Here is an 18,528-nt window from a genome sequence, read left to right as displayed (position 1 = left end):
CAAACACACTTTGAAGGAGCAAGGGCCAAAATTCCTGTGGCCAGTTCAAACTGTTAGCCACCTTCTCAAATGACACAAAATATGCATCAACTCTGTTTTCTTCAAACTTTGGCACCAATCGAATGTTCTTTGCCAAATCAAATTCAGAGGGAGCCCTTTCCTGAGTTCTTACAGTCTGTGCATGAGCCAATTCCATCTCACGCAATTTCAATTGTTGCTCAAGTTTCTTCATTTCAATTTCTCTTTCAATTTCTAATCTCATCTTCTCTTTCTCCATTTCCAATTTAGCAAGCTCAAGCCTCGTTTGATCTGAAATTAGAGCTCGATCTTGAATGTCAATTTCTTCTTTGAGCTCCATGTGACCAGCTACTAAGTCAAGGATCTCTGCCTTTCTTACACCTTGTGGAACATCAACATTTAAATGCTGTGCAACAGCGGTCAAATCACATTTGCGTAACCTTTGCAAATCTCTGAGGGACAAATCTGTCCTCTGAACAAATGCCTGAACATCCATTGTACTGATTGACATTGTCACAATGTATTACACACAATATACAATTGAACAATCAACTCAACTGGTATTTTGTCTGTACTAATATTCTGGATTCCGGAACGTTCCAAATTCTAAGTTTTGGCTTTAAATTCACTTCCCGGACAAGCCCCCAATTTTGTTACGACCAAAATCACACTGAGAATGATCGCACAAAAGAAACAATCAACTAATGTTCAGGCGGTTTATTAACAGTAATATTGTGGGTACAGACTAGTAATCGGCGTCATATCAGTACAACAATGATCAATAGAAACAATTACAAATCGGTAATGGAATCACTTACATGCGTCCAAACTATCACAAAGTCGCTACAGTTCCCTGATAGTGTCCAGATACGATGTTCGATGCACAAATGAATGATCCGCGATGCACCGATGAATGATTCCTGCGACGTATATCCGGAGGCACAGGTTACAATAGTCCGCGTTATAATTCCAGGGTATATGTCCACAATAGATCCACAGTATAATGTTCCCAGCAAAATGCGCAGAATCCAACGACCACGTCCAGTCGATGCGTTGAATGAGGATTCACTTTATATTGTCCAGCTAGGAATCCAGCCCGTCACAGCTTTGCCGTAGCAATGTCCATTGACATTAAAGTATGGAGTCCAATGAAGGCACATTAATTCTCTGCAGGCAAAATGTCTCCCAGGCCTTATCTCCACAAACATAACAGGTCAGCAGGTAACACAGGACTGACTATAACAAGTCGCTTCAGAGCCAGAAGTGACGTAACTCTCAGAGCAGAGGTGTTGGGTACTCTGCCTACTGCAGAATTTCTCTGGCTTATATACTATCCATTCACCCCCTTCTAGCACATTCTATAACTCTCTCCAACCTACTAGCTAGTCCAAGTTCCAGGAATCCTGGATGACTCACTGCCTATCTATGTACAAAACATCATTGCCAAGAATAACTACCAATCACATTGGGCTACAGGGACAGTGCCTCACTCAGCCAAATATGTTAGCACTTCCCAGAACATTCTGGAATGGGTGAAATCATTCTGGATTGAGTGAGCTATAATGTATTTCCTGTTACATGCATGTACTGTATATCTACATTGTATACCACCTAGAAAATTCTCCACTGATCTGGTCAGCCTGTATGTACTATATCTATACCATGTAGAATGTTCTCCATGAATCTGGTCAACCTGTGTACATACACATTAAAACAGCCATGCATACAGTACATCATACATATATGTACATAACTACTAGTGTGTACATTTGTGACAAAAAAAATCTTAAAGTTTTAGAATGTCATAACTTCCTTATTTCTTATCATTTTTTATCATTCTTGCACTGTCCTGCAGAGTATTGTTTTGTTCTCTTTTTGATAAAATTGATAAAATTTTGGAGTGGATTTTATTAAGTTTAAGAAGTAAATACATTGTCCAGAGAAATTTCAACTTTAGTTTTCAGTGAGCCTCTTGCAGGGAATCAGGAAGACTTGGCAACTCTACTATACCTTCATACTACAGGGGAAGAAAGAAACACACTCACGGTCACAAACACACACATGAAGACATAGTACATAAACTGTATCTATGTATTAACCCACATTGCGAAAACATGCATTTCCCATAGTCACTTGCCCGAGTATACTCGGGACTCATCCTCAACAGGTTAAAGGACAGGTTCACTTTCAATACATACATACGCATTGAGTGAATGCAGCAATATTCCTTTAGTAGAACAAATCACAGAAAGTGTGAGGAAAATTGGGCAATCTATTCAAAAGTTATGAATTTTCTGCACAGTCACTGCTGGATGAGAAGACTACTATGTGTACAGCGTATGATGTCACATGTATCTCTAAAACAGTATTAAGGAAAAAGAGAATTCAACTAAAATTCATTTTTTTTTTTTTAAAGAACACATTCCCTCAACTCGCTACTGACATATGTTAAGGGTAATGCTATTCCCCTGCCTTCTGAATGAGGTAAGTCAAGTGCTCTATTATACGCAAGAAAAGTGAAAATATGTTGAATTTTCTTTTTATATTTTCCTTATATCGTTCTACGCACGTGATATGTAACAAGCTGCAGTAGTCTTCTCATTCTGTGATGGCAGCACTGAAACTTCAAAAATTCATAACTTTTGAAGGGATTGTCCAAATTGTTTCTCAAACTTTCACTGATGTGTTGTACTAATATGGGGACTGCATTCTCTCAATCCTTATGAAGGTGGACTTGTCCTTTAAAGGACAAGTCCACCTTCATATACATTTGTACATGTGGATTAAGTGAATGCAACAATATCAGTAGAACACAACAGTGAAAGTTTGGGGGAAATCGGACAATCCATTCAAAAGTTATGAATTTTTAAAGTATCTGCGCAGTTACTGCTGGATGAGAAGACTACTCTAGTGTATGATGTCATATGCGTCGCCGTACAACGACATAAGGAAAATAAAAAGAACATTTCACAAAAATTTACCTTTTGAAAAAAGTGTACATTTCCTCAACTTGTCACGGACGTATGTTAAGGGTAATATTATTCCCCTTGCCTTCTGAAAGAGGGAAGTCAAAAGACCTTTTATTAAGCGAGGAAAGTGAAAATATGTTGACTTTTCTTTATATTTTCTTTATATCGTTGTACTCATGTGACATCACAAGCTATAGTAGTCTTCTCATCCAGCCTTCAGTGAGTAGAAACTTCAAAAGTTCATAACTCTAGAACGGATTGTCTGATTTTCCTCAAACTCTCACTGATGTGTTTTACTAATATTGCTGCATTCACTTAACCCACATGTCTGTGAAGGTGAACTTGTCCTTTAAGAGTGCTAACAGATAACATTTGATCTGACTCAGTGTGGATGGAGGGGAAAGCCCTTCATCTGTGCAGAGTACCTTAAGCGAAAATACTTCTTACAAAGAGCAAATATCATACCTTTTACAAGAGATGAGTAAACATGATACCTGATGCATTTAATAAAACGAGGGGAGTTTAAATGACAACTTTCATCATTTCTCCGCTCTTTGAAGGCAAAGCCCTATTAATGTGAAAGCCCATCCATTCTAGATTGAATGTGACTGCAAGATGTACCACTGTATGCTCTCATAATAATCAGTTATACCTTGACAAAGTACAATTCTTCTGCAATGATGAAAGTCCCTGATGTGGAATGAAAGTGCAAGTATGTCCTGATGCATGATATTTCATCATTGTACAGAATGCATCTCATACTCCTCAATCTGCAAAGTTGCATGAACAATGTACATCACATATCTAACAAGCAAGTATTGTAGCACATCTCTGTGACATTTGCCTAGTCATACATCAGCCAATGCACATCATATTCCAACAGTAGTCATTTTTTTAATGTACAAATGATACTGTTATTCAAGAAAACAATGTTTGAGGATCTGATGGCAAAACATCATAAAATCTTTATATTTCTGAAGAAAAAAAATCCAAAAAAAATGAGTATACTTGAGAGGAGATGATCATATAGTAGTGGGTTACAACAGCTTTTAAGCTCTTTGGATTTGTCAGTCAGAAATTAAACCATTACTTCAATGCCCCATCACATTGCAGAATATTCACTTCAAGTTGTCAAAGAATTTGCTCATGGCAGAGTCTGTGTTATGAAGTAAAGGATTCAATTGTTCAATAGTGAGTGATATCACTTCAAGTTACAAATAGCCTTATCTGTTAGACCCTGTGCAACAATTTACACATGAGGGCTACTCTCAGTTTATTTCACGCATATCAGTAATTGGGTAATAAGATTTGCAAATGATGTCTTCTCGTGTTCCCATCTGTGAGAAACCTAAGCCTCTAGAGGTTGACTTTTTGGCAGTGTTGCCAACAGACGTTGAAGGAAAAAACACCACGGTGCCTCAAAACTTCATCAGAATTGCTAACCAGCTGGACGGTCTAAAGTAACGCCACGCTGGCCCCATGAAATTCATAGCAGCCCTCTCTCTCTCTCTTCTCTCTCAAGAAACCTAATACCGGCTGAACAAGTGGTAAGCTCCTGAAGCAGAAAAATAATGCCAAAATATGCACAAATTTGCAGTCAACGCTCTGTTTCTTCACAGGTCTCAATTTCTTTGTTGTTGTTGTTGGGGTTTTTTTTTCATCTTGAATGGCACTAATGCTTCACATTCTCAATGGAGGCTCACACAAAAGATGAAGGGGCAATTAATTTGTAGTGCAGTAGATGATCTACACTGTGAGGCAAGCACATTCAATGTGAGTGCACAAGCAAAAGAATATCAGCAAAATTATATTCAATTGACATATAGATAAACTAATAAAGACGGTGTATTCCAGATTTTTTCAAAACCTTCACATTCTTTGAGAGCTCATAACATTTTACTTCCTATTCACCCAGTTGTTGTATTCTATGCTTTAGCTCATTAGTTATTAATGTTTTCTAGTTGATAGTTACAAATGTATCAATCCAGTGTATCTCTTACTGTTTTATGAAATTGACAGAAATTATAACAAAAAGTCAGTGCAAATGGCTACATGTTTAATGAAATATGCTGATATCATCACAGTACACTCATAAGTATAAAAAAAAAATACATAGAAAAAATACATAGTCAATTTGATTGAAGAATTTATTTTCTATAACAATGGAAATCACTCGTGATAGTCCATGGGCCAGGCCAGATATTGGTACCATCTGAGGTGGCAAAACCTTTTTGGTGTCATTTTGTTTGTCGGGCATAGATATGCTTATCAAGCTACATGTATGATAGCATTTCCAAATGAGTAGCTTAGTCATAGTAAATGAATTTTTAACCAATTTGGTCTCGTTGTTATATCTCTATACTTCTGAATCGAAACTAACCACCATACAAAGAAGAGCACTGTCTTCTGTATGTTCCATAGAGCTGTAAAATGCAGCTCTGTGGTATGTTCACAGGTGTTCTGTTGTAAACGCGGTGCGCTTAGTCTTTATTCAAGGCAGCGAAGGGAATATCCAAAGGTTATGATGTCCACAGCGCTTAGTCTTTATTCTAGACGGCGAAGGGAATATCCAAAGTGTATGATACAGTGTATATCCTTTTATCTAAAAACAACAACAACAACAAAAGTAATTCCTAGTGAATTTTACCGTATTTTTCAATCATTTATCATTTTCCGGTGAAAACGCTACGGTGAAAACGCTGATACCACGCCAATGTCGCTTTATTTCCCTCCAACAATATAAGATAATGCAAAAAAAACAATGTACCGGTACACTACGATACATTATAATGAATGATATTGTAAATGAACAGAGTGATTTTTGTTTAAAACTGATGTATTTGTTGATAGTGTAGTATAAAAACAGTATAGATAATCCCTTTTATGAGGAACTTTAGATATGATAATGGTACATTGGTCTAGATAAAGAACTAAGCGCACCGCGTGACAGCTGTGGACATCATAACCCTTTGGATATTCCCTTCGCTGCCTTGAATAAAGAATAAGCGCACCGCATTTACAACAGAACACCTGTGGACATACTTAAGGCAGTGCTCTTCTTTGTATAGCGGTTTAGTTTCGATTCAGAAGTATAGGGATATAAATACGAGACCAAATTGGTTAAAAATTCATTTATTATGACTAAGCTACTCATTTGGAAATGCTATCATAGCTTGATAAGCATATCTATGCCCGACAAACAAAATGACACCAAAAAGGTTGTGCCACCTCAGATGGTACCAACAACCCATTTTTCGGGTCTTGGCCCATGGACTATGATGCCAATTAGGTGATGCTGTATGATGAGTTTCATAATTCAATTGGTAATTTGATTTTGTGACAAATTTATTGCTCAAACATGCAACTAAGCCTCTGTCAAAGCAAAGCTTATGGAAGTACCGGCACACACTGATAATAAGCAACACTTCTACATGCAAGGCACAATTTGATCCATCAATCACATGAACTGGTTTGCTGCCCTCTATTGAAATAATCAGCTCAGTGATGCAGACTCCCGCCTGCTCCAGCACAGGACAATGCAGGGATTCCCTGTATACAAACAACACAGCTTTCTGGAATCTAATTCTTCTTGCATGTACTTGGCTCAACAAGGGCATGGCTATTACAAATAGTTAAGACACCAAACATTGATACAAGGAACAGCATTGGCAAGAATGGACTGCAACACGTCTGACAGTATAGGGGCTGTGACACTTTTGCATTACAGCACTGGACTACACAATACGTAACACGTGACAAGAAAATCTGAGAGTGCAGTGAAGTGTAGATGTGCAGGGAGAGACTCGAGAACAAAATATGACAATTACTTGTATAACAATTTTATGGAGAACCTGCTAAATAACAGTTGCTCACGGGTGCAAACACATCTTTTCCTTTAAATCTTATATTTGTGTTTCTCTTTGGTATTCCATTACATTTGAAAAAAACAACATCTAACTTGAACTTTGGTGAATTGCACCATGTAATGCAGCAAATGCAATGTCACAAAAGTAGAAAGTAACAGGTACACAAATCAGTATGTTGCTAAATGAATGCAAATATTTTAAATTCACTTCAGGGAGTCAGATATGCAGTGACTAGATGTAAATCAAAATCAGAACACACATTCACACACACATGCACACACACACAAAAAAACATGATTTACTTGAAGCTCTTATTCATGCCACTATCCTCTTTAATTTACATTAAACAATTTATGTATTCCATGTCAGCTTGGCTCATTACTTCCTGGATTTATCAAACAAAGAAACAAAAATACTGAAAAAAGTCTTTCCAAACTAGACATGTGATAAATGTTATGATGATGTCAAAAAAAAAAAATTAATAAGTCACATCATACCTTGATGATCCACTGGGTAGGTTACAAGTGAACTCAGCAAATGTGATGTCCATGTTGGGAGGTTCCATACAGCCACGGACACCACCTCACCTTACACGCAACAGCTTTAAAACATCCTACTGTTGATATGCACATTCACCACTGGCACCATCATCTGAATTGCAGGTTTCTATCGATCTTCATGCTGATGCCAGAACTGGAAATAATGTGAAATGATATGGAGAAAAGAAACATTACTAGAATATATTCTCTCTTTTTTTAAGGTCTATTTGGCAAGCAAAACTCCGTCACTGTAAAGTATTGGACATCTGAACATGTAGTACTATGCTACTTTTATGTCTGGTGAGTACAACAAGCATTACAAACAGAGATATTCACATTTGTACACATGTTTTTGCATCTTGTTATGTATACTTTTTAAAACTAATGATAATAATCATTATATGGATATCAATAGCACTAATAATTGGATAAAACAACAGAAAATATCACTGATAGTAATAAATCACCAGCATCAGTACCTATCGCCATCTGTTTTTATAATTATCATAATCATCACTGTAGTAGTAATAGTAGTAGTAGTAGTAGTAGTAAAAGCAGTATACTTATCACTAAATGTTATCATTCACAAACAGCAATAATCATCATCTTTATTTCATAACACTTCATACTCACTGGCACCTCTCCTTATGTCATAATCATCACCAGACACATTAATAATCTTGACAGCATTCATCAAAATTTAGTACCATTGCTATTTAAGTATTATCATCACCATTTCCCATTAAAAATAGTTGTTCATTATTAAGTTTATTATTACCGATACTTCCTGTAATCAACTGTAAAGATGTCAATCACCATGCTATCAATTTTCGTTATTTTGCATTTAATTATTGATAAGATATTTGTGCATACTGCATAACATAACCGGCGTAACCCACAATCACTGCGCTTTAAAAGAAAATCAGGTGGAAATTGGATATATTTATGACACTTAAGTTCATGTTACAATCATATCTAATTCTTCATGAATATTATGGCTATGCCCATACTCAGCCAATGAATGTTTGCCTCTTTAAAACATCCAGTCCTGTAACGTTACTGTTAGTGTTGTTGGAGGTAGAGTGCACACTCCACTATGTCTATGACTCTATGTGACAATCATTGATTCCCCAGAGAATCACTTTTTTTGCAATAGCAGGAAGCCCTATAGTCTAGTGACTACTTCTCAGAAGTAAACAACGAACAATTTTACGTACATTATGTGTCGACTCCATTTTTCTTACTTACGCGATCTTCAGCTGGTGGGACTGAGCATTTCCCTTGTTGGGTCTCGAGCTGCGAGGTCGAATATTATAGACTGTATCGAAGGATGGAAATCTGTATCCGTCAGAAAACCTGAACAAAAAGTTGCAGATACCTCTCTACTTCGTTTCTTGCGCCTTTAAAACTCTCGTTCTCTGGCAGATCTCATCTGACTGATCGCACAACACATTCGCGCAGTCAGACGAGCGATGTAATTAGAGTAGCGCAAGACCAATGAATGACTTTTCGGTGAACGAAGGGAAACTGAGCGAGCGGGGAGCGGAGGGAGGGATGATGTTATCCGTTACGTTACTTTTCCCCTGCGTGGGAAAAAAAAGGCCTATACACGAAGCACGGTCGGTACGAACTGTTGATCAATATCGCTTAGGACGCATCCTAAAGATCAAAATAGCTTTCCGCAACAATGTGTCTTTGTGTACTCGACACTCAAGGGAAAGTAAACGATTTGCAGCCAACCCGTAACTATAGTTTGTATTCTTTTGTTTGTTCTTGTTTTTTTTTTTAATTCCAATTCTTTTGGTGACCCAGGCGCCTCCAGCAATAACCATGTGGGGGACCCTCATTGATTGTTGTGTTGTTGTTTTTTTTTCTTTATGATTTTTATTTTTAATCTGTTCTTATGAGCTGTGATGCCCAACGATTGGCCAAATTTTGTCTCTTACGTCATGGAATGAAAGTATGCACTGAAATCAAATACAACAAGTTGATATATTATCTTTAATACTAGTAGTTCTTTAGATATCTGTTCGCAATTTCTAACTTTGCTGACGACTCGACAATATGGATCCCCGACATGATACTAGTACCTGCTAGACACTAGTGCTATATAGGCTTGTGGAGAATTGTCGTGCATAACATTGGTAATCTGCGTTGAGCGGTACATATGATTATCACAAGAAATAAATATGTTTATTCACCATAGTGTATAATTGGATAGTGGTGTTTTTTTTTTTTTTTTTTTTTTGGTTTTTTGTTTTTGTTTTTTGTTTTTTTACTATCTATACATGTTTGTTTCCTTCTGTCACCGAAAAGGAACAAAATGTATAAGTTGCAGATTGACAATAAATGAATATCAACCTATTTCATCTTCGAGTAATAATCAAAAGCTGGAAGGTAAGACATAATAAAGATATCTATCTCCAAAATGTAGGCCCAATTAAAATTCAAAATGATCATTAATCAATCTATGAGAGCGGATGTATGTAAAATGGAGGTAGACTTTTAAAAGTGAAGTCTTGCTTTTGTTTGACATCAACAGGTCTCGTTTCATTGTATCTATTAAAATTTGTGCAGGCCTTTATACTCATTTCTTCTTATCTACATCTATGTATTATATCACTCTAGCTATCTGCTGTATTTTTCTTTCCACTGAGCATTGATCTTAGAACTGCCCATGTAGGCCTATAGCACTTTATGCCTTTAAGTTTTCTGTCATATTCAAAGTTCTGTTAAATGTGGTCTTCTTCTTTTTCGTGTGTACTGTCCAACACCCCTTAGTAGGGGCCAACCGGACATTGGGTGCGCTGGTGTTAAATTGCGCGGAGAGAGAAGTGTGGGGTCTAGTTGCTTTGCTCCTGGATGTATTGTAGGGTTGCTGCTTTAAAGGAGTCCTTGTTTGTGATGTTGGAAACTGTTGATGGGAGTGAGTTCCAGTCTATGATTGTTCTTGGAATAAACGAGTATTTATATCAGTTTTTGTTCGTGGCGATTGGAATGAAGTTTGTAGTTGATGATTTCCGGAGAACCCGTTAAAACAAAATGTCAAAATTTGCACTTTCCAGAATGCCATGCGTGACAGAGATTAATTTCGATTCACTTCGTAAACGAGAACAAATAAATTGAATTGAATTGAAAAATTTGAATTGAGAATGTTTTTGTCAGACCACAGTCAGACCACAGAAAATAAGAACATGTTCTACAAGTATAGTACCGGTAATATTCTTGCGAGTCCGCACACTGTGGTCCGCAGACACGATTAGCAAAATGCCGCCATCACCGGCAGAACGAAGACATTGAGTACATAGCAAGAATTCCATAATGTCGGTCACCAGGGCTATCCAGGTAAGAGTTTCTACTAGCATTTTTCAGTTTTATCCGAAACTTGAAGTCTCAATCAGTCAAGCTGGTCCAAATACTACTTAACTGTGCAGCCTTTATGATCCTGGGATTTTACCAGTATGTATAATGTTGCGATGAGGGAGCTTTTCCTCATTTATCAGACTATAGGCTACTCTTCTACAACTCGAGTACAACAACGTCAGAAGCTGCTCAGTCCGATACGTTCAGATTCCTGCAAGGTCAGGATCCCCGACCCTTGTATATGACTCTGACTGAGTTCATTGCCTTGTTCAGACAGACTTTGTCTTTGACAGTTTGGCAGCTTAACTTGTTTTCTCTCCACTATCATCATGAGTGGAGCGATATGATTCAAGTATGGGCAGGGTAATCTTACATGGCATGGACAAAATAAACACTAGTGACTTAGGGCGTAGGCTTGACCGAAAGATCGGTCTGTATCTGTCCGTCGGGGATTGTTCCGCGGAGACTGCGTCTGGCTTCACGGATCCCCTCCGTATACAGACCGAAGTCAATGATTGCGGCTCCTGTGTGGAGCAGTCGCGCACAGATCAAACGTTACGATAAACCAAATTTCAGACAGCTTTTTTACATTCAAACAAGTATGACATGACATGACACATTATGCAGCAATATTTGGGATAAATTTCTCACATTGTGCAATCGAAATACTCACATAACCTCGGTTATAATGCAGAAATTTTATCGATATCGCAACATCGCCGTTCGCGAGCAGTAAGTCGCCATTTTGAATCTGTAACAATTGCTAAGCCAATCACATGCGAGGTACGTGTTTTAGTAAAACAAACACGTAGAAACTAACTCGCATGTGATTGGCTAATAGATTCGGAGTGTATGTTTCTGCAGTTTGAATGTGACGACGCGACAGGCTGTGTTTTACGTTGAAATTCTCCTAAAATGTTGTATTATTCATTAATCTGGTGAGTGTAACATATTCTTAAAAAAATAATTTCACCATACAAGCTTAAATTTGCCGACCTAGGGCCGTGAATTAGACGCAATCGAGAAGGGTGAGGTACCTCACCCAATTTTCCATAGAGACAGTGGTTAAGAACATCCACACAGCAATGGGTACTGCAACCTTCCGTCTGTCTACGGAGGACAGCGTTAATGGCAAAATATAAAAGAGTCCTCCGGACAGACGGATCTTTCTGTCTAGGCGTAGGCATGTTTTCAAGAAGGCGACTGAGTAAATGTTTAGGTAACTAGATATTAAATAACATAGCCATGTTATTGTTATCCTGTGGCTGTGCGTGTGTGTGAAGCTCTTTGACTTCAGCACCCATTCCAGTCTAAATCTCGAAGTGTTTTCTTTTTTTTTCAGCAAACACAATGTTAATGCTTGGTATAATCTGCCAGAGTCTTTAGTCACTTCTTCCATTTTAGCCATTTTCAAAAACATTCTGGACAAGTTTTAAACATTTTATTTTTGTCTGGTATCCATGCACAGACTTGACCGAAGATCAGTCTGTATCTAATCGTTGCAGATGTATTCCACGGAGACTGCATCTAGCTTCACGGAAGCCCCTCATCCTATACAGAGGAGAACCAATAAAGTAAAAAAAATGATAAAAGACTCCTCCGCACAGACGGATTTTTCTGTCTAAACGCAGACTAGATTGCTCAGTTTGTGTGGCAAGGAGACTAATGGACTATCCTTCCCTCCTGTCCAGAAGATAACAATGATGGTGATGATGATGATGATGGTGATCATGATCATGATCATAATCTAAACCACTTGTCTTTTTGTATCTATTTCTGTACAGGCTGTGATGCCGCACATACCCCTGATAAAATTCAGATACAGAGGAAACCAAGGAGGTATGTACACCATCTAATAGACCCCCAGGGTGTAATTGAATCACATCAAAAATAAATTTACAGTTTACTGAATCACGATATGACAGCAACATTGAATATTCAAAGTGCAATTTCACCCTATGTTCCAGCTGTCTTTACTTTAATGAGTAAAGTTAGAAAACGAGAATCATGGAGGTGTCATCAAAATCATGCATCAAAGACAGAAAGCTGAAACTTTTAAGTTTCATATGTCTTTAACAAGGCAACGTTTTTGTTGGTATCAATGCAGAAAAGAAATTTAGTAGGAACTTCTGAAGCAATGATATCATCACCCTATCCCATCTGTATTCATGGTTGCAATACTAACATAAAAGTTGAAAAAAAAAATTTATTCTGCTTACAATTTTTATGACACTTCTACCATCATGGCATGGTCTTACTGTACTTATTACAAGCAATGCAGTCACATTTGAAGTGGCATTGTACATAAATGTTTAAATGCTCATTGGACTCAATGTGCCTGATGGGGCAATGATCCCCCCACCTGGGGTGTAAAATTGATTGTTGGTCATGATATACCTGGGCCACATTTCATAAAAAAAAGTTGATATGTGACCCTGCACCTCAAAACAAACAAAAAGTCGCCAGGCATGAATTTTTAGTTAAGACCATATTCTGAAAGAGCAGACTTTAAGCTTTAAAATGATGTATAACTCAAATCAAATGGACTCTCCTAACCTATCTAAATATTGGAAAGAAAGCACAAACTCAGGAAAAGTGTGAACTGAGAAAAGAGGCTCTGAAGTACAGTCTATTCAAGCGCTTAATCTTTACCAAACCGTGCTGGCTGTGCGATGAATGGGACAAAAAACAGAAAGTAAACCGCCAGAGTAACAACAATGAAGGGATTAGCAGATTAAAATGAAATTAAGCATGCCTCATTAAAACATTCTGTCCATAATTAATGCCAACTTTCAAAGCAGTAGCACTATCCTTTCAAAAGTTATTAGAGTTGAAAGTGACGAGTGTGGACAAGGTTTTTCAGAAATGAAAAAGGGATTGTAAAGACACACCTAATCACACTATTCTACCAAAAATGTTCGAGATAAACTGCTAAAAAAAGACACTTTCCTGCCCGTTTTATGATACCAAATTTTAGCATAATGTAAAAGAAGACCCGCTCTTTCAGAAAATATGAAAAAGTCAAGTTCGGCTAGGTTGACCCATTTCACTTATTTTCAGTCCTCACGCAAAATCAGTATGTGCGACTTTATGTTCTTTTTGAGGTGCACGGTCACATATGATAGCAACTCTTGCTGGAATGGCAGTTGTCATGGTAATGATAGGAATCCAGCTTCCTGATTGGCTGTTACTATGGGAAGTTGCCATTCCAGCAAAGAGATGCTATCCTAACATCCTTTATGAAATGGGGCCCTGGTGTGCTGTTATGGTGATAGTTCCTAAAGGGGAGTGAATTGTCATCCCTTGCATTCCAAATCACTATACAAGCTGAAATTTTCAGCTACAGATATTTTTGCAAATTGCTGCTTGTCGAACATTTTCACATGTTGTTAATTTTGCAGTTACGAGTGTCTAATAATCATTACTTTCACATAATAAATAAAGATGAGTAACAGGTGGCAATACCAAATGTTATAATACTGTGGACATAAACAAGTGGTGTGTTTTTTCATGCAAAGTACTGTACATACCACAGTATAGTGTTTTGTCATTGAGAGCCACAACTAACCCAATATCTTGTTCACATTTTCACTTTCCACTCTGCAGTGGCTCCACCTGTGGCTATCAGGAGCACTCAGCCCCCAAGCTCCTCCTCTAGCATCAAGCCAGCCAGCTCCAGGAGGGGCGATGCACTAGAATTCTATCAACTTAATCCCAAATACCAGCGGGCGGCACTAACACAGGAAGAGATAGATTTCATAAATGTGAGTTTGTCAATGACAGATTGCTCTAGTATTCCCCAAAGATCTTGGTAAAGAAATGTTAACATCATTTCAGGGATGAAAGAACACCTTGTAAAAAAAAAAAAAAAATATATATATATATATATATATATATATATATATATATATATGCTATGAAAGTGCACTCCCCTTATGACAAAGACAGTTATAATGAAATTCTCACTACAACAAAATAAAAATCCAGGTCCCAAATATGATATCCTTGTTGTCAAGTACTTTATTGTTGGCTATAACAAAATTTTGATGTAAACAAAGAAAGCTGCAGATCTAAGGATAACGGGAGTCACCTATATCATAATTGTTTCTTGTCATTCATAGTCTTTACCTCATAAACGTATTCACAAATTGGGTTTGTGACCATTTGCACAAGCCAGTAATGAACTGGAGTGAAGAATTGTCTCATATTAATACAGTACTTAATGTCACAAAACTTCTGCATACAAGTGTAACCCTACATTTTTTGCACTTCACTATAATAGTCAAAGTCATCATGCTGGAGTTCAAGCATGTTTAAGCCTTGAAGTGAACTTGAACCAGAGAATGAAAATGAAAAATCTTTTTATTTTGTTTCATTGTAGGATTTGGCAGTGTCTCTCATGTGCATACATGTAGAATTGTAATGATTACAAAAACATGAATGCATACACTTCTGTCTAGAATTTGTTTACTTGCATCCCAGTAACTTTACTCTTTTTGTCCTCTTTTTCACTGCCTTTCTTTTACAAATATTCTATATTTGTATATGTAATATGGAATTAGATACACCGAAAGAAGGCTCATTACAGTTTTTTAGGACCACGAATTTTTTTTTTTTTTTTTTTTTTTTTTTTTTTAATGGGAAAGTAAATGGAGTTTTTGATTTTGTACAAAACGAAATCAGAAAACAGAAAAGCAGAACATTGATTGATTATTGGTCCGCCCGGAGTGTGAAGTTTCTATAAACGTCCGACATATTTATATATTTTAAAGAATTGATATAAATGTTATAATGATTGTTAGTGTTAAATAGTATTGTTGATACTGGCACATTAATCTTATGGATGTTATTTGTATTGTATGTTCAATGTGTACCTGCAATTATCTAAAGAGATAATTGACCTGGTTATGTATAAACATTTTCTTGAATAAAGAAATGATTCAATCAAAATCTCTCTCGCTTTCTGTTTCTTGCCATTTGTTCTGCAGAGAGGAGGCCCAGACTGAAAAAGAATTTGGGAAGCTTCAAGGACATCAAGCAAATCTACAATTAACTGTTGTTAGTAATATATAACCGTTTTATCCAAAACAAAATATATATATTTGAAAGTGATCTAATGTAGACTTTGAAAGTCTGTACTAGAGGTATGCGTGATGTGAAACAGTCAGGTTGAAATTCATTACTCTACAAATGTACCAATGAAGATATGTAATGAGTTTTGATTTCCCATAGTTGAAAACATGAGGAATGAGAAAAATAAGGAAGATGATATGCATGTGTCAGCCTATTAATTACATAAAGAAAATGCATATGAATTTTGTGTACGCAAACATTATGATACACTATGAGCTTATACATGTAACTCTTTTCTGATTTTTCTGTGCACTCATTTTCATGGTTAGTGACCCACTGAAGTGCATCAGGACCAATAACAATACATGTAAACTGACAATGCTTGAAATTCCAACTTTCAGACTTGAATCTAAAACTATTTATGTAAGAATCCTATGCAAGTTGAAGGGGGAGAGAAAGATATCAATATCAATAGACAAAATTTTATGCTCTCCTTCCAGGCAGAGCTACACATCTTTTAAGAAGCAGCCAAATTACATGGTAAGGTCGTAGTAATATAGGCAAGAAAATCTGCTCGACTACAGTTATAGTTGCCCAGTGTCTGCATTGATGTGCACGCTGTAGTTAGAGTTACAAGAAAGTTGCAAGAAAATTCGGCGTGTAGCTTAAATAGGAGGAACATACCTCACTGTGGACCTCCTGTTATCATGCATATTTTACTAGTGTTAAATCTACTTTTTTTTTACCCTGTCTACCAACTTCTAGTGTGTCAGATTTGTAAGATACATTGTACAGTATTGTTATCTGCTAATGTGTTGGCATATATATGTACATTGCCCAATGCACAATGTACGGTGTATCGAGCATATACTGTACTTGTGCATGTTCGGTTTCATTGTCTGAATATTGCGCTCGCCAATTCTGCACAGTAGTGGAGCGTCAATGTCAGTCTTGTTCAGCCAAAGATGTGTGTCGCATGCTTGCTCTTATATCTTGCCTCTGTGGCTCTATTGATGGAGGGATATGATTGTAGCAGTTCCGTTTCTTGCTGATTGTTCCTGGCGTGTACTTGTGCTACGAAACATGATAAAAGCAGTCACAATTTCTTCATGTTTTAATGTTCGAAATAAATTCCTCATCTGCACGTTGATCATCTGAGTATATAAAGTTGTATGCAGGGCCAGACATTAGCGGTGGCCTGGTGGCCCAGGTCTACTAAAAATTAATGTTGGGATATAAAATATATCTTTTGTTGGCATGATTGAGTAAATAAGATTTAGAATGGATTGTTACTTAAATTTCTGTTATTTCAGGCCACCCAAAATCTCAGCGCCAGGCACAAAAGTTATATTGTACCCTGATATTACATCCATTATACATAATATAAAAATACTTCTTCTATCTTTAAATACATTGTATTACTTATACCTCACAGGTTGTGGATGAGGAATGAGATTATCGTGATCTCCTGTATGCTGTAACATTGCCATGAAAGTATTTCTTTGTAGCACATACCAACAAGAGCAGAGGACACGACCATGAACTTGTGACTGTGTACATTGTTTATACCTTGGGCATTGAAATGTGATGTCACAATATCTTGAAGCAAATCCAATGGTTGATAGGTTGGACATTCTTTGTCATGGCACTGCTAGATTTTTGCTTACTTTTCTTGTGCAGAGTGAACTGTTCAGCTTAGTATTACTTCAAGGGAGAAATAAATGTTTCTACATTGTTTCGTTGTTTCATTGTAGGGTGTGGCAGTGTCTCATCCGCTTACATGCCGAATTGCAATAAATGTGAACATATAAAAGCATTTTGTATGTGTAAAATTATGTCTCATTGCACATGTATCTTGCCTACTCTTTTGCCTTCATTCCCTCTCTCTCTCTCTCTCTCTCTCTCTCCCTCTCTTTCTCTCAATGTTCAATTAACATGATACATTTGTATATACACTGAGTATATTTGTGTGTATGTATATCAAAATATGTACTTATATGTATCACATTCAATACATATTTGGTATATATACACACACTTATACACATGTATATGCATATATATGTGTATATATATATATATATATATATATATATATATATATATATGTATACTAATATTATACAAGGCTTGGCACTATCTGTTTAATTTGGTGACCAACATGGACATCTTCCCTTTGAAGAAAAAAAAAATCTGGTGGGCCCAGGCCAATGCTAATGTAGATTCCTGAATATATAATGAGAGATAATTATAGTCATACATGTACCATGTTTACCACTGTATATTACAGATAGACAGATGGACTGCTTAGTGGCAGTATTATTGTGTATGTTCATGAATGTTTTCATTCACATATGATTGTGACATACATGTATATTATGTCGTGATTGATTGTATTTGTTATGTCTAGCGCATAGAGAATTTGTTAAAATGTTATGCATTCTGTAAATGTGATTTATTATTACTATTATTATTTATTATCATTACTATAATTATTATTATCATTATTACTATCATCATTATTATCACTATTATCTTGCCATTCGCATGTATGGACGATTACAAGTGTATGAGCGTTATAGAAGATTTTTGCAAATGGCCAAAGTACTTATACACTGTATTTGAACGCGGATATAGGATCTCTTCGAGACCAAACGTTCTGTCGCGTGTGTTCACCATGCTTACTGTTATACATGGACA

General features: G+C 36.7%; 2 protein-coding genes across 2 annotated transcripts in view; one reads left to right on the top strand and one right to left on the bottom strand.

Moving 5' to 3' along the window:
• LOC139732305 (uncharacterized) overlaps nucleotides 1-8,865 on the bottom strand; it is a 159,818-nt gene extending 150,953 nt beyond the window's left edge. The window contains exons 1-2 of the mRNA XM_071643175.1: nucleotides 8,641-8,865; nucleotides 7,351-7,546 (exon numbers count right to left, since the gene is read on the bottom strand). Coding sequence (XP_071499276.1) covers nucleotides 7,351-7,418 — 68 coding nt within the window. The 5' untranslated portion in view covers nucleotides 7,419-7,546; nucleotides 8,641-8,865. The remainder of the gene's footprint in view (nucleotides 1-7,350; nucleotides 7,547-8,640) is intronic.
• Nucleotides 8,866-10,706: 1,841 nt separating this feature from the next.
• Nucleotides 10,707-17,636, top strand: LOC139732329 (alpha-ketoglutarate dehydrogenase component 4-like). The gene is made up of 4 exons (XM_071643196.1): nucleotides 10,707-10,737; nucleotides 12,540-12,594; nucleotides 14,362-14,519; nucleotides 15,744-17,636. Exons 1-4 carry the CDS (start codon nucleotides 10,714-10,716, stop codon nucleotides 15,759-15,761), a joined length of 255 nt encoding a protein of 84 aa, XP_071499297.1. The 5' UTR covers nucleotides 10,707-10,713; the 3' UTR covers nucleotides 15,762-17,636.
• The last annotated feature ends 892 nt before the right edge of the window (nucleotides 17,637-18,528 follow it).

This window comes from Diadema antillarum, unplaced genomic scaffold, assembly GCF_040938485.1.
Source record: "Diadema antillarum isolate AM-2024a unplaced genomic scaffold, OU_Dant_1.0 seq00000413_RagTag, whole genome shotgun sequence".
Classification (NCBI taxonomy): Eukaryota; Metazoa; Echinodermata; class Echinoidea; order Diadematoida; family Diadematidae; genus Diadema; species Diadema antillarum.
This window is presented reverse-complemented; position numbering and strand designations above follow the sequence as displayed.